This window comes from Vanellus vanellus (genome assembly GCF_965231255.1).
Source record: "Vanellus vanellus genome assembly, chromosome: 27".
Classification (NCBI taxonomy): domain Eukaryota; kingdom Metazoa; phylum Chordata; class Aves; order Charadriiformes; family Charadriidae; genus Vanellus; species Vanellus vanellus.
Genome location: NC_138932.1, coordinates 2859732 through 2874479, shown reverse-complemented (window position 1 = coordinate 2874479; position 14748 = coordinate 2859732). Strand labels below are relative to the sequence as shown.

Genomic DNA, 14748 nt, shown 5'->3' with positions numbered 1-14748 from the left:
TGTGTATATGTGTGCGGATACATGTGTATATATGTGTATATACGTTTATATGTGTGTATACGTGTGTATATGTGCACATAGGTGTGTATACATGTGTATAGATATGTATACACGTGTGTATATGTGCATATATGTGTATACATACATATACCTGTCTATATGTATGCGTGTATATGTGTATACATGTGCGTATATGTGTGTATACATATATGTGCATATGTGTGTATATGTGTATACATGTGTATATGCATGTGTAGATGCGTGTATATATGCGTATATGTGTATACATGCGTGTATATGTGAGTATACATGTGTATATATGTGTGTATATATGCATATATGTATGTATAGGTGTGTATACCTGTGTGTATACGTGTCTATACGTGTATATATGTGCGTATACGCGTATACCTGTGTATATGTATGCGTGTATGTGTGTATACATGTGTATACGTGTGTACATGTGTGTATACGTGTGTACACGTGTACAGGTGTCTATACGTGTCCCCACGTGTGCCCCCGTGACCCCTCTCGCGCACCCCAGCCCCGCCCCGCCCCGCCCCGCGCGCGTTCCCGCCCACGCCGCCCACGCATGCGCAGAACCCCTCTTCCCGTCGGCCCCGTGCGCCTGCGCAGCCCCCGCCCCGCCCTCCCGCATGCGCACTCGGCGCTTCCTGCCCGGCGGCGGCTGAGGGGACGCGCTGCCATGAGCGCGCCGGAGCCGCTGGGCCGCGGGATGCGGTTCGCCGAGAGTCAGCTGCGGCGGCATGGCTGGCGGCGAGGTGGGGACCGGTCTGGGGTCTCCGCCATCCCTCGTTCCTTCCTGACTGGCCCCGGCGGTCCCCAGGCCCCGGCGGTCCCCAGGCCCCGGCGGTCCCCGGCCCACCCCCCAGTTCCTGGCCCTCCCCTCTCTCATGGCCCGTCCCCGGTCGTCCCCAGTCCGCTTCCCGGAGGAGCAGGGCTCGGCCTCACCCCCCACGCTCGGGGTCTCGCAGCCGCTCCAGCCCCCGGTGGCCTCCGGGTCTCAGGGGCAGCCGCTGCGGCGAGTGACGGATGGCCTTGTCCGCAGGGCAGGGACTGGGGAAGCGGGAGGACGGCATCGCCGAGGCCATCCGGGTGAAGGTGAAGTGTGACACGGCGGGGGTGAGTGCAGCCCCCTGCCCCTGCTCGGCCCCAGCGGCCACCGCTGGCTGCGGCCATTTCGGTGGCTCCTCTGCACCCCGCAGGTGGGACACGATGCAGCGGAGACGTTCTCTTTCCACTGGTGGGACCACGTCTTCAACGAGGCGGCTGGCAACATCGCGGTGGAGGCTGGGCAGGTAGGAGGGCTGAGTGGGGGTTACCCAGCTCGGGCCAGGGTGGGGCTGAAGGCAGGGGAGGGCTTTGGGGTCCCTTTTGCGCTGTTGCTATGTGTCCCTGCAGCATCTCACATGGGGACCGTGGTGGCAGAGATATGCTGCTGGAGGGGACAAAGCCCCTTGGGCAAAACGCTCCTGAGCCCTTTGCCTCTCTTCCCCAGGATGGCATCTCCATGAAGACGCTTTCTGAGCAGGGAGTCAGGATCAGCAATAAGAAGCCCCGCAAGGCTGGCAGAACTGGCAGCATGCTCTATGGCCGCTTTGTGAAGGTAACCAGCCCTGGGGATGTGGCTCTGGGAGCAGCTGGTGTCTCTGTAAAGGTTGCTGTGAACTCTGCATCCCCCCCCCCAGCCCTTGCAGCACAGCCTCTCCAGCCCGTGGCTGCTGGGGCCCCCGGGGTCCCCTTCGCCTTGTCCCCCTTTCTCTCAGCCCCTCTGTCTCTCCCTGCTGCAGTCAGCCACGCTCACAGCACATGGGGAGGAGTCCACAAAGCTGCCCGCCGGCTCAGAGAGCAGTGAGGAGGAGGAGGAGAAGCTGGACCTCTCTTCAGCCAGGAGGCAAGGCTGGGGTACACACCCCATTCCCGCCATGCGGCAGTGGGGAAGGATGAGGGCTGCGAGGGGGAGCCCCACTCCAGACCACGCTCCCCACTCAATGCCGATCCTGGGGGTGACATGTCCTGTCTGTGTCTCACAGGCTGACGGATGAGGAGTTGATGCGAGCGTGCGGGGGCCGCACGGCACACAAGTAAGTGGTTGGTGGGGGCTGCACGGTTGGGCTCCTTCCTCCTGGGAGTGGCTTTCGAGCAAGCTGGGCTGGGGGGCCACGTTCCCTGCCAGGGAGGTGCTGGACCCCAGCTGCCCACCATCATTGCAGGGGTGCCCGTCATGGCCTGACCATGAGCGCCAAGCTGGCACGCCTGGAGGAGCAGGAGCGAGCTTTCCTGGCCACGTACCGACACAAGGAGCGGCAGCAGCAGCAGCCTCCAGAGAGCAGCCCCCCAGCAGGGAGGCAGGAAAAAAGAAAGAAGAAAAAAAGGAAACAGTTCAGGGATGGAGCCAATCCTGAGGTGCTGCAGAGCCAGGAGCCAAGCGGAGAAGAGGAGGTGGCGGGAGAGGAGAAGGTAGTGAAGAGGAAGAAGAAGAAGAACCAGGAGAATCAAGAGCCAAGCGGAGAAGAGGAGGTGGCAGGAGAGGAAGGGAAAACTGCAAAGAGGAAGAAGAAGAAGAAGCAGGAGGAGGAGGACAAAGAAGAGCCAGTTGAGACAGAGAAGAAGAAGAGGAAGAAGGACAAGAAGAAAAAGGAGGATGACAGAGAAGAGATGACTGAGACAGAGATACCTCTAGAAGACACAGCTGAGCCAGACCAGGCTGGGCACAGCCCCAAGAGGAAGAGGAAGAAGAGGAAGAGGGAGCCAGAGTGATCGAGGGCCAAGACTGCTGTGCTGCGCGGCTGCTGGTACCGTCTGGCTGCGAGGGTCCCCATCCTGCCTGCTGGCTGGGCTCTTCCCAGGTGGAGCCCAGTGCTGTGGCCGAGCTGCGCGTTCGCTGCCTGGGGATGCCAGGCCGGGACTGGTTGGTCTGGAGCTGCAACGAGCTTTATTTCACTCCCTGAGCCTTCCTCCTGTCAGGGGTGACCCCGGCTCCCACCAGACCCGGGGCAGGGACCCACGTGTTGTGGGTCTGTTGCAGAGGGACACAAGGGGACGTAACCCCACAGAGTATTGAAATATTTTTTTTCAAGAGCACGAATAAATCTTTATTGCAGTTAAACCATCCCGAAGTGCAAGATCTGTGGCAGACCCCGGGATCCCAGATCGCATCTACACCTAGAAGCACTCAAGATTAGGTACCAACCCCAAACACAGCCTGCCTGGCAGCCACCCCGACGCTCCCAAGCTCCTGGGGGCTTTGGTCTGCAGTGAATTTCGATGAGGTGCTGAGCATCCTCCTAGTAGAGAGCTGCGGCTGTGGCAGAATTAGGCCCTGATCTGCTCTGCCGAAGCCTAACCCAGCACCCCAAGCCCCTACTGAGCCCCAGCCCTAAGTCAGCTGCAGGACGCAGTCTGTCTCGGGATACGGTGGCAGGTTTAAAGCGTATTTCTCCTGGAGCGCGGTGGGCACAAACCTACCCCCGAGGTAGTGGTAGCGGCCGGTGAAATGCATCGCCGCCTTCTTGGGTGCTGTGAGTGAGATGAGCATGTCGGGCTGGAGACCGTCCGCCTTCCCCTTCTCCACGTCCCAGCCTGCAACGAGCCCCCAGGGCAAGCTGGAGCCAGAAGGACCCTGGCCGGGCACCTTCCCGCAGCGGGTCTGGCCGTTACTCACCTGAGGGGATGTCGATGCTGGCGATGGGCACCGTGATGCGCTCAAGGGTGCCGAGGATGCTTCCGAAGGGCTCCCGCACCGCTCCCTTGAAGCTGAACCCGAAAATGGCGTCCACCACCAGGCCGTAGAGCTCGTCGATGAGCGCAGCCTGTGGCGGGGGAGGCAGCGGGTGAAAACCAGCCCCGCGCACAGCTCCAGGGGTGGCTGCTCCCCAGCCGGAGGGGGGACACTGCTCCTCACCTCAGCCGGGAACTCGGGGAGGAAGGGGATGTCCATCTTCTGGCACTGGGTGGTCAAACCTTCAAAGAGGGGCTTGTTGGGGCGCTTGGGGTAGAACACGGTTGGTTCATAGCCCTGCGAGAGCAGGAGGGAGCTGAACGGCGCTCTGGCAGCAGGAGCAGCCGGAGGAGAGGCAACCCCAAAGCTTGGGGGTATGGGGGGGACAAGGGGATGGGTCCCTTTCCCTGGGGGGAGCGTGCAGCCGCCTGCACGAGAGACTCACAAACATTTTCAGGTGCCGGGCGCAGACCAAGCCGTCGCCGCCGTTGTTCCCCGGCCCACACACGACCAGCACGGCGGGCCGGCTGGTGGTGAAGGAGCTGGGTGGGTAGGCCTGGTGTGGGACAGGGGGCGTAGGGTTATGCCAGGGATGGGGGGGGGGGGCACCCCATGGGGCTGAGACCCCCCCTCCCAAGACCACCATCCGCCTCTCGTGGGCCCACCTTGGCGATGGCGGTGGCGCAGCTCAGTCCCGCCAGCTCCATCAGCTGGTCCACGCTGAACTTGTACTCGGTGAAGAGCTCCTGGTCGATGGCCTGGGCCTCCTCCTGCCTGGGGAGGGGGGGTGGCACCCCCCGGGGGCCCTGAAACCCAGCCGGACCCCCGGCTCCATGGGCTCAGGGACAGCCCCTGGGGTGGCTCTGCGCCCCTCAACTTTGCAAAGCACCAGCGGGTGCGGAGGGGGGGGACGGGACGGGACACGGGGCCCAGTTCCCCACGCTGAGCCCCCCCCCCATGCACCTCTGCACCCTTATCTGTCCTCCCCAACCCCTCTGCACCCCAACACGTTCTGCCCGACCTCTCTGCACCCCTCCATGTCTTCCCTGACCCCTCTGCGTGCCCCCCCCGCCATGTCCTGCAGGAGCCTTCTGCACCCCCTGTGTCCTACCCGACCCCGTTATACCACCCCATGTCTCCCCTTTCCCTCTGTACCCCCCCATGTCCTCCCCAACCCCTTTGCAGCCCCCCATGTCCTCCCCAGCACCTCTGCAGCCCCCCCATGTCCTCCCTAGCACCTCTGCAGCCCCCCCATGTCCTCCCTAGCACCTCTGCAGCCCCCCCATGTCCTCCCCAACCCCTCTGCAGCCCCCCATGTCTCCCCTTTCCCTCTGCAGCCCCCCCATGTCCTCCCCAACCCCTCTGCAGCCCCCCCATGTCCTCCCCAACCCCTCTGCAGCCCCCCCATGTCCTCCCCAACCCCTCTGCAGCCCCCCCATGTCCTCCCCAACCCCTCTGCAGCCCCCCATGTCCTCCCCAACCCCTCTGCAGCCCCCCATGTCCTCCCCAACCCCTCTGCAGCCCCCCCATGTCCTCCCCTTTCCCTCTGCAGCCCCCCATGTCCTCCCCAACCCCTCTGCAGCCCCCCATGTCCTCCCCAACCCCTCTGCAGCCCCCCATGTCCTCCCCAACCCCTCTGCAGCCCCCCATGTCCTCCCCAACCCCTCTGCAGCCCCCCCATGTCCTCCCCTTTCCCTCTGCAGCCCCCCATGTCCTCCCCAACCCCTCTGCAGCCCCCCATGTCCTCCCCAACCCCTCTGCAGCCCCCCCATGTTCTCCCTAACCCCTCCCCCCCCTCCCGTGCCCCCCTCCCCCCTGCCACCCCCCCCCCGCCCTCTGTGGACCCCCCAAACAACCCCCTCCCCCCTAAACATGCCCCGCATCCCCATGCACTTGTCGCATCCCCCCCGCCCCCAAACCACCCCCCCCCCCCCCCCCGCAGCCGTACCCGAGGAAGCGGAGCCCCGCGCTGGGCCGGTGCATGGCGCGGTGGGGGCGGCAGCGGGCCCGGTCCCGTTCCCAGCCCCGTTCCCAGCCCCAGCCCCGGTTCGGGCACCGTCCGGCCGCCCGCGCCCCCCCCGCCGCCACCAGCAGCCCCAACCCCAGCAGCGCCCGCGGCCCCGGCATGCGGCGGGAGCGGAACGGAACGGAGCGCAGCACCGCACGGAGCAGGCGCGGGGGCGGCCCCGGGGCGGAGCGCCCCATCCCCGGACCGCCCCCCCCCCCCCCCCGCCTCCGCCAACGGTGCACAGCGCGGAGAGGGACCGGAGAGACGCAACCGGGTCCGCCCCCGCGAACCTCCCGGGGTTCAACGCGGCCAAGCGCGGGGTCCTGCACCCCGGTGGGGGCGACCCCCGGTCCCAGCGCAGGCGGGGGGTGGAGGGATGGAGAGCAGCGCTGCCGAGAGGGACTTGGGGGTCTGGGGGGGGGAAAGCCATCCACGAGCCGGCACCGTGCGCTGGAGCCCAGCGAGCCCCCGGCACCCCGGGCTGCATCCCCCGCAGCGTGGCCAGCAGGGCCAGGGGGGGCTGTGCCCCTCTGCTGCGCTCTGCTCTGGGGAGACCCCCCCGCAGTGCTGCCTCCAGCTCGGGGGCCTCAGCACAGGAGAGACATGGAGCTGGTGGAGCGGGGCCAGAGGCGGCCCCGGAGATGCTGGGAGGGCTGGAGCCCCTCTGCTGGGAGGACAGGCTGGGAGAGGTGGGGGGGTCAGCCTGGAGAAGAGAAGGCTCCGCGGAGACCTCAGAGCCCCTTCCAGTGCCTAAAGGGGCTCCGGGAGAGCTGGGGGGGACTCTGGGTCAGGGAGGGGAGCCGTGGGACGAGGGGGAACGGTTTGACACTGACAGAGGGGAGAGTGAGATGAGATATTGGGAAGAAATTGTTGGCTGTGGGGGCGGTGAGCCCCTGGCGCAGGGTGCCCCGAGAAGCTGTGGCTGCCCCATCCCTGGAGGGGTTCAAGGCCGGGTTGGACGGGGCTGGGAGCAACCTGGGCTGGGGGGAGGTGGCCCTGCCCAGGGCAGGGGGGTTGGAACGAAATGATCTTCAAGGTCTCTTCCAATCCAAACCATTCTATGATTGAAGCACCATGAATGGACTCCCACCAGCAGTTCATCCCTGCCCTGGGGGTGCAGGCCAGATCCTGCTGCCCAGTCATGCTGTTGGCTCCCCCCATGGGAAGCGGCCATCTCCAGTGTCCTCCAGCATCACACGAGGCTGCAGATGAGGGACAGCATCCTGCTCCCTGTGCGGGGCTCGGCGGCGGGGCTGGGAAGCAGTGAGGACAGCGAGGCGTTACGGGGTGTGGGAGTGCCCGGTGGGATACAGAATAGGGGGACGGGGGAGGGGCGATTTCATATAGTGGTGCTTAAAACCACCCTCAGATCTTCTGCCCTGTCTATAGGGCTGGGCGTTGGGGTTGGCTACAAGGTGCCAAAATGCCAAGCCCTGGGGATGTCGGGCTTGGGGACACAGCTGTTGAGAGGAGCAGGGGTGTCCCGAGCCCTGCCGGTGGGGGGCTCTCCATCCTTGAACCCTCCCCTTCCCACCTCAGAGCCCAGACCTCCCGTCCACTCCCTTACCCGCTCCTCCAGTGCATCACCTACCGCTCTGGTGACCTCCGCAGGAGGGTTCGGCGGTCACGATGCCCTGTGAAACGCAGCGTGAGAACCGCAGCCCTCGGCTCGCCGGGGAAGTGAAGCTCCGGTTGTGGTTGGTACTTACTTGGCCGGTGGCGCGGTGGGGCCGGGCGCGGGCGGGTGGCGTGCAGGTTACTGGGAGCAAAGCAGAGACGATGGCTCATGTGGGGGTGTTGGGGAGCACAGATTTGTAGAATAGTTTGGGTTGGAAGGGACCTTAAAGCCCATCCAGCGCCACCCCCTGCCCTGGGCAGGGCCACCTCCCCCCAGCCCAGGTTGCTCCCAGCCCCGTCCAACCCGGCCTTGAACCCCTCCAGGGATGGGGCAGCCACAGCTTCTCGGGGCACCCTGCGCCAGGGGCTCACCGCCCCCACAGCCAACAATTTCTTCCCAATATCTCATCTCACTCTCCCCTCTGTCAGTGTCAAACCGCTCCCCCTCGTCCCACGGCTCCCCTCCCTGACCCAGAGTCCCCCCCCAGCTCTCCTGGAGCCCCTTTAGGCACTGGAAGGGGCTCTGAGGTCTCCGCGGAGCCTTCTCTTCTCCAGACTGACCTCCCCCAACTCTCTCAGAGTGACAGACTCACCCCTATCGCATCGTTACCAAACCCTCCCAAATTCCAGCTTGAATTACCCCAAAACGGGCTCTCCAGAATTCCGCATCTTTTAAAACAGCTGGATTTTCACCTTTGCCCACAAAAAATCCCCAGGGCGATGCCACTCGCCGCGCTGCGTTTGCTGCGTGTTTGCAAGGGGATCTGGGTGCGAGGAGCCGTATTCATTGGGGCGCCTCCCCCTCGCCCACCCACCCGTTAGCCTGGGGCTGACTGCGACACCCTGGAGCGGCGCTGGGACCATCCTCATCCTCCCCAGAGATATCCAGGCGGCCGCGTGGGTCGCGGGGCTCCGGTGCGGGGCCGTCAGCCGGGACCGCTCCTGTACCTGGGGGAAGGGTGGACAAATAGGCAGAAATCCGGTACCAGACGGAGTGATGCTGTGGCTCCGGCAGAAATTGGCCGTACGGCTCAAGGAAATTGTTCGGGTTTTAGTTCGCACCCTCTTACCCGAACGCCCGAGACGTGCGTCCGGCACAAGCGCATCCCCAAGCCGATTTTTTCCCTCGAAGGACCTGGGGTGGAAGGAAGGCAGATGTTGTCTCATGGATGATGTTGGGAACTCCTCCGCGCAGGAAGGAGGGAGGGGACGGCAGCATTCCTACTCACCCCTCGCTCCCCCGGAGCCGTCTCCTGCTGGCGTGGGGCAGCGTGGAGCGAAACCGCGGCTGGCTGGGATCCTGCTGGGATGGAGGGACTGCCTGGGGTGTCCCTCTGCCCCCCCCAAAAACCTGGCGCCGCTCTCCACCAAGCCCCACCTGGGGTGTCAGTCCCCAGCACCCCGACCTGCCCCCCGCCCCCGGGGTGATGCTCACCGGGGCGATTTGCCCCCCGCCGCCGCGGAGGCAGAGCTGGTGCCGGATGGCGTCGGTGAGCTCGTGCACCACGCGCCGGCGCGCCGCTCTGGGGGTGTCCTGCGGACGGAGAGAGCTCGCGCGGGCTGGGCTGAGCGGGACTGTCCCCACGGCGGGGGCAGTCACACCGGGATGCACGGTCCGGCCTCGGGGGCTTCCCCCGGTGTGTCTTACCTGGCAGTAGGAAAGCAAAGTCAGGGCTTCCTTGTAGTGCCCGATGGCTTTCCGGGAGTCTCCCAGGCGGAAGCAGGCTGCTCCCAGCCCCTCGCACGCTTGCCACTGTCCCTGCACGTCCCCTGGGAGGCGAAGGGCAGCATCAGTGCTGGGGCAGCACGTCGCAGCCGGGGTCCCCCGGGGAGGGAACGTCGCTGGTGGCACCAAGGCGTGTGGTGCGGTCACCACGCCTGAGGGATGGGATGCCATCCAGGGGGACCTGGACAAGCTGGAGAAGTGGGGCCATGCGAACCTCAAGAGGTCCAACAAGGCCAAGCGTGGGGTCCTGCACCCGGGTGGGGGGCGGCGACCCCCGGTGCCAGCACAGGCGGGGGGTGGAGGGATGGGAGAGCAGCGCTGCCGAGAGTGGGTGTTGTCTACCTTGACTTCGGCAGGGCTTTCGACACTGCCTCCCGCGTCATCCTCCCAGGCAAGCTTAGGGAGTGTGGGTTACATGAATGGACAGTGGGGTGGATTGAACTCAGAGGGTTGTGGGTAGTGGTGCAGAGTCCGGTTGGAGGTCAGGAATGAGTGGTGTTCCCCAGGGGTCAGTACTGGGTCCAGTCCTGTCCAATATATTCATCAATGACCTGGATGAAGGGATGGAGCGTACCACCAGCACTTTTGCTGATGACACTAAACTGGGAGGGGTTGCTGACACGCCGGAAGGCTGTGCCACCGTACAGCGTGACCTGGCCGGGCTGGAGAGTTGGGCGGAGAGGGACCTTATGAAGTTTAACAAGAGCAAGTGTGGGGTCCTGCGCCTGGGGAGGAATAACCCCCTGCACCAGTACAGGTCAGGGCTGACCTGCTGGAGAGCAGCTCTGTGGAAAGGCACCTGGGAGTCCTGGGGGACAACAGGGTGGCCATGAGCCAGCAATGTGCCCTGGTGGCCAAGAAGGCCAATGGCATCCTGGGGGGCAACAAGTATGGGATTGGAGCATCTTTCTTACAAGGGAAGGCGGAGGGATTTGGGGCTTTTTAGTCTGGAGAAAAGATGATTGAGGTGGATCTCATCAACGCTTATAAATCCTTCAAGGGCAGGTGCCGGGGCGACGGGAACAGTCTTTTTCCAGTGGTGCCCAGTGACAGGACAAGATGGAACGGGCACAAACGGGACCATAGGACGTTCCATCTCAACCCGAGGAGGGACTTCTCTCCTGTGGGGGCGGCAGAGCACTGGCACAGCTGCCCAGAGAGGGGGGGGGGGTCTCCCCCTCCGGAGCCATTCCAAACCCGCCTGGATGTGTCCTGTGCCACTGCTGGAGGTGCCCCTGCTCTGGCGGGGGGTGGCACTGGGGGAGCTCCAGAGGGCCCTTCCCACCCTGACCAGTCTGGGATGCTGTGAGGGACTTAGGGATGCTGGGGGTGGAAAAGCCACCCCCTGCCATGAGCCATGAGCCATGAGCCATGAGCCATGAGCCATGAGCCAGCAACATCCGCTGGCTGGGAGCAACCTGGGCTGGTGGGAGGTGGCCCTGCCCGGGGGGGGGGGGGGGGGGGGGCACCGGATGGGCTTCAAGGTCCCTTCCGACCCAAACCATCCTGCGATTCTGTGATGCCCTTTGGATCCGCTGCATGCCCGGTTCCACTCCGCTCGGTACCCGGCTGCTGCAGAGCCCCCCAGTGCAGGGAGGATTTCCCCGTGCCCCCCCCATCCCCCCCCACCTTACCCGAGTCGCGGAAGGCTTGCAAGGCATGCAGGTAGTTCTCCGCGGCAGCCTCGTGGTTGCCCAGCCGGCTGCAGGCGTACGCCAGGTTACCGAAACACTGTCCCTGCGCCCTCCGGTTCCCCAGAGCGCCTGGAACGGGGAACAGGGGGCTCCATCCCGAACCGGCGCACTCGGCAAAGCCGAGAGCAAGACATACCGCTGGGAGGTACCGCTGGGAGGGGTGGTTGACACACCAGAAGGCTGTGCCACCATACAGAGAGACCTGGCCAGGCTGGAGAGTTGGGCGGAGAGGAATCTTATGAAATTCAATAGGGGCAAGTGTAGGGTGCTGCGCCTGGGGAGGAATAACCCCCCGCACCAGTACGGGTTGGGGGCTGAGCTGCTGGAGAGCAGCTCTGTAGAAAGAGACCTGGGAGTCCTGGTGGCCAACAGGATGCCCATGAGCCAGCGATGTGCGCTTGTGGCCCAGAAGGCCAATGGCATCCTGGGGGGCATCAAGAAGAGCGTGGCCAGCAGGTGGAGGGAGGTCGTCCTCCCCCTCTACTCTGCCCCGGGGAGGCCACATCTGGAGCACTGTGTCCAGTTCGGGGCTCCCCGGGTCAAGAAGGAGAGGGAACTGCTGGAGAGGGTGCAGCATAGGGCTACCACAATGATTAGGGGACTGGAACACCACTCTTCCGAAGCAAGACTGAGGGAATTGGGTCTCTTTAGTCTGGAAAAAAGACGGTTGAGGGGAGACCTGATCCATGCTTATAAATACTTCAAGGGAGGGTGCCAGGAGGATGGGGCCAGGCTCTTCTCGGTGGTGCCCAGTGAGAGGACAAGAGGGAACGGGCACAAACTTGAGTATAGGAAGTTCCACCTAAACACGAGGAGGAACTTCTTTACCTTGAGGGTGGCAGAGCGCTGGCACAGGCTGCCCAGGGAGGTGGGGGAGTCTCCATCTCTGGAGACATTCCAAACCCACCCGGACGCGTTCCTGTGCCACCGGCTCTAAGGTGGCCCTGCTCTGGCGGGGGGGGGTGGTTGGACTAGATGATCTCCAGAGGTCCCTTCCAACCCTATGATTCTATGATTGATTCTATGACTTACTGTGCAGCGCCGCCGCTCGCCGGTGCCAGCCCAGCGCCGTGCCGAAACTGCGCAGGGCGTTGTGGGCAGCGCCCAAGTTCTGCAGCAGCGCGGCCTCCCCGCGCCGGTCCGGCTCGGCGCCGCAGAGGGTCAGGGCCCGCTGGAAGCTCTCGGCAGCCAGGGAGAAGACGCGGAGCTGGGAGTAGCCGAGGCCGATGTCGTTGTAGAGTTTCCCTGCGGGGCAGAGAGGGAAGAGGAGGGTGCGGGCGCTGCTCCCCGGGGGCCCCCCGCGCCATGGCTGCGGCGCGGCGTTACCTCGCAGGGCCGGGTCGGGGATGCTCTCGCAGAGCGAGCGGCACTGAGCGAGGACCCCCGCGACGTCCGCCGCCCCGAACCGCCGGCTCTGCAGCATGGAGCCGCTCGCCCTGCTCAGAGCCACCGCCGCCGCCTCCGGGCTCGCCGCCGCCGCGTAAGTCCGCGCGGCATCCAGGAAGCAACGCGCCGCTCGCGCCGGCTCCCGCAGCCCCAGGTAGCAGCAGCCCATCTGCACGCGCGTCCCGGCTCGGCTACCAGCCTGCGCCGCGTGGCCACCGCCACCGCCGCCTTGGCCGAAATATTCTAGAGCCTTCGGAAAATCCCGGAGCCCTTCGTGCGCCGCTCCGATGTTGAAATAAAGATCCCCCAAGCGCTCCCCGCTCTCTCCCTCCGAGGGCTGGGACTGGAGGAGGAACTCAAAGCCCTTTTTGGGCTTCCCGGTCTCCACGTAGGCAGCCCCCAGGTTGAAGGCGCAAGCCCTGCGGAGCCGGGGGCTCGCCGTGCCCCCGGAGAGGAGGAGTGCCCTCCGGAAGCATCCCACCGCCTCCCGCGCGTCGCCCCGCGCCAGCGCCCGCCGGCCGGCTCGCGTCAGCCCCTCGATCTCGGCCACCCGCTCCACCGCCTCGTCACCTCCCTCTGGAGCATCTTCCCGGGGCTCGGGCGGCTCCGTCCTTTTCTTCCGGTTCTTCTTCCCGCCGGCGGGGACGGTGGGGACCGCTGCGGGGTCAGCAGCGTCCTCGGAAGCCATGGGCACGGCGAGCGGTTCGCTCAGGACAACCCTCCCGCGCGGCTTCGTGGCCAACACGGAGGAGAAGAGGGTCACTGGGGGATGAGGAGGGGGTCCACCGCCGCACGGGGCGGGTGTTCCCGGGGTGCGTTTTTGGCAAGCGGGATAACGGGTTGCACGCGCTTACTGGTTGCTCCGTGGGCGCAGAGGGCACCCAGAGAGGGGAGAAGGGGGGGACGGGGTGTCACCGCTGCATGCCACCGCTCTCTGGGTGGGGACGGAGCGTGTCCCCAGGGGACTCCGCGTCCTGCCGGTGCTGGGCTGGCTGGCAAGTAACCTGGAGCGGGTCGTAGCCCCCCCCTCCCCCAGGTGATGGACGCCGGGACTGGAGCACAGGTAGATTCCGAGTGCCAAAAATAATAAAAAAAATAAAGATGTCAGGGTCGCGCGTGGCACGCGCAAACTGGGACAAAGCCGGAGCTCCTGGGGAAGGCGCGTTCCCGCAATGGCCCGGCTGGCTCTGGTTTCATCTCCGTCACCGGCCCGGTGCGCGGTGCCATGGCAACTCGGGTGAGCGCCGGTGGGAACCGTGTGATGGATGGCACAACCGGCCGCTTGCTGTCCTGGCGAGGTGGTGGCACTGTCCCGGGGAGATCGTGACACTGTCCCAGTGAGCTGGTGGCACTGTCCTGACAAGGTGGTGACACTCTCCAGGCGAGCTGGTGGCACTGTCCCAGCAAGGTGGTGGCACTGTCCCAGCGAGCTGGTGACAGACACACGGACACGTTTAATGGGGGGGGGGCACATTGGTGGTTGGGGACACATTGACGCGGGGGCACGGTGCAGGGAGGGTGACGGGCACCCCGGGGGTGAGGGGTCCCGTCCGGGTGGGCAGAGCCCGGTGTGGCCCTGGTGACAGCCAGGTGCCCCTGGGGTGTGCGGAGCCCCCTGCGTCCCCCCGCGGGACCCCCCGGGTGCGCTCAGCATGTGGCACTGTGGGGGGTGCTGTGCCAGGGGGTGCCCGTGTCCCTGGGGGCACCCCGGTGCGTGCCACCCCCCCCGCACCCCAGGACCCCCCCCTGCACCCCAGTGTGCCCCACTCCCTGCCCCCATGAGCCCCCCCCCCCCCCAACGGTGTGGGCCACCCACTGTACCTGGGACCCCCCCACATCCCGCTGTGTGCCACCCCCCGCACTCATACCCCCCCCTTTACCCCGCCCCCCCCCCCGCCCCCCGCTGTGTGTGCCATCCCCGCACCCATGGGACCCCCCCACCCTCTGGTCTGTGCCACCCCTCGCACTCATGCCCCCCCCCTGCACCCCGGACCCCCCCCGCACCCATGAGCCCCCCCCCCCGGTGTGTGCCACCCCCTCCCCTCCATGCCCCCCCCCCCCCTCCCGGTGTGTGCCACCCCCCGCACCCATGGGCCCCCCCCGCACCTCACTGCGTGTGCCATCCCCGCACCCACGGCCCCCCCCCCGCACCCATGGGACCCCCCCACCCTCTGGTCTGTGCCACCCCCCGCACTCATGGCCCCCCCGCACCCCTCTGTGTGTGCCACCCCCCGCACCCACGGGACCCCCCTCCCTCCAGTATGTGCCACCCCCGCACTTATGCCCCCCCCGCACCCACGGGCCCCCCCCCGCACCCGGTCTGTGCCACTCCCAACACCTCCCCCCCCTCCCCCCCCCCGCTGTGTCCCGCCCCCCCCGGCTGTGTCCCGCCCCCCCCCGCTGTGTCCCGCCCCCCCCGCTGTGTCCCGCCCCCCCCGGCTGTGTCCCGCCCCCCCTCCGCTGTGTCCCGCCCCCCCCGCTGTGTCCCGCCCCCCCCGCTGTGTCCCGCCCCCCCCTCGCGCCCGGCGGCCCCCGCGCGGCCCCACGTGTGCGGCGGGAGATTCAAATCACGGGC

The 14748-nt window shown here is 65.8% G+C and overlaps 3 protein-coding genes across 3 annotated transcripts; 1 reads left to right on the top strand and 2 right to left on the bottom strand.

Annotated features, from left to right (window-relative positions):
- Positions 1-686: 686 nt before the first annotated feature.
- GPATCH4 (G-patch domain containing 4) lies at positions 687-3071 on the top strand. Its single transcript, XM_082495974.1, has 7 exons — positions 687-782; positions 1070-1143; positions 1227-1319; positions 1520-1627; positions 1812-1915; positions 2055-2105; positions 2235-3071. The coding sequence occupies exons 1-7, from the start codon at positions 707-709 to the stop codon at positions 2779-2781; spliced, it is 1053 nt and encodes a 350-aa protein (XP_082352100.1). The 5' UTR covers positions 687-706; the 3' UTR covers positions 2782-3071.
- Positions 3072-3249: 178 nt separating this feature from the next.
- NAXE (NAD(P)HX epimerase) lies at positions 3250-5869 on the bottom strand (the record flags this gene model as incomplete). Its single annotated transcript, XM_082495975.1, has 6 exons — positions 3250-3603; positions 3686-3833; positions 3926-4039; positions 4188-4298; positions 4408-4516; positions 5691-5869. 6 exons carry the CDS (start codon positions 5867-5869, stop codon positions 3401-3403), a joined length of 864 nt encoding a protein of 287 aa, XP_082352101.1. The 3' UTR covers positions 3250-3400.
- Positions 5870-6942: 1073 nt separating this feature from the next.
- Positions 6943-12861, bottom strand: TTC24 (tetratricopeptide repeat domain 24; the record flags this gene model as incomplete). Its single annotated transcript, XM_082496113.1, has 10 exons — positions 6943-7003; positions 7342-7384; positions 7460-7509; positions 8183-8315; positions 8438-8502; positions 8774-8901; positions 9016-9137; positions 10728-10856; positions 11820-12032; positions 12114-12861. 10 exons carry the CDS (start codon positions 12859-12861, stop codon positions 6943-6945), a joined length of 1692 nt encoding a protein of 563 aa, XP_082352239.1.
- Positions 12862-14748: the final 1887 nt, after the last annotated feature.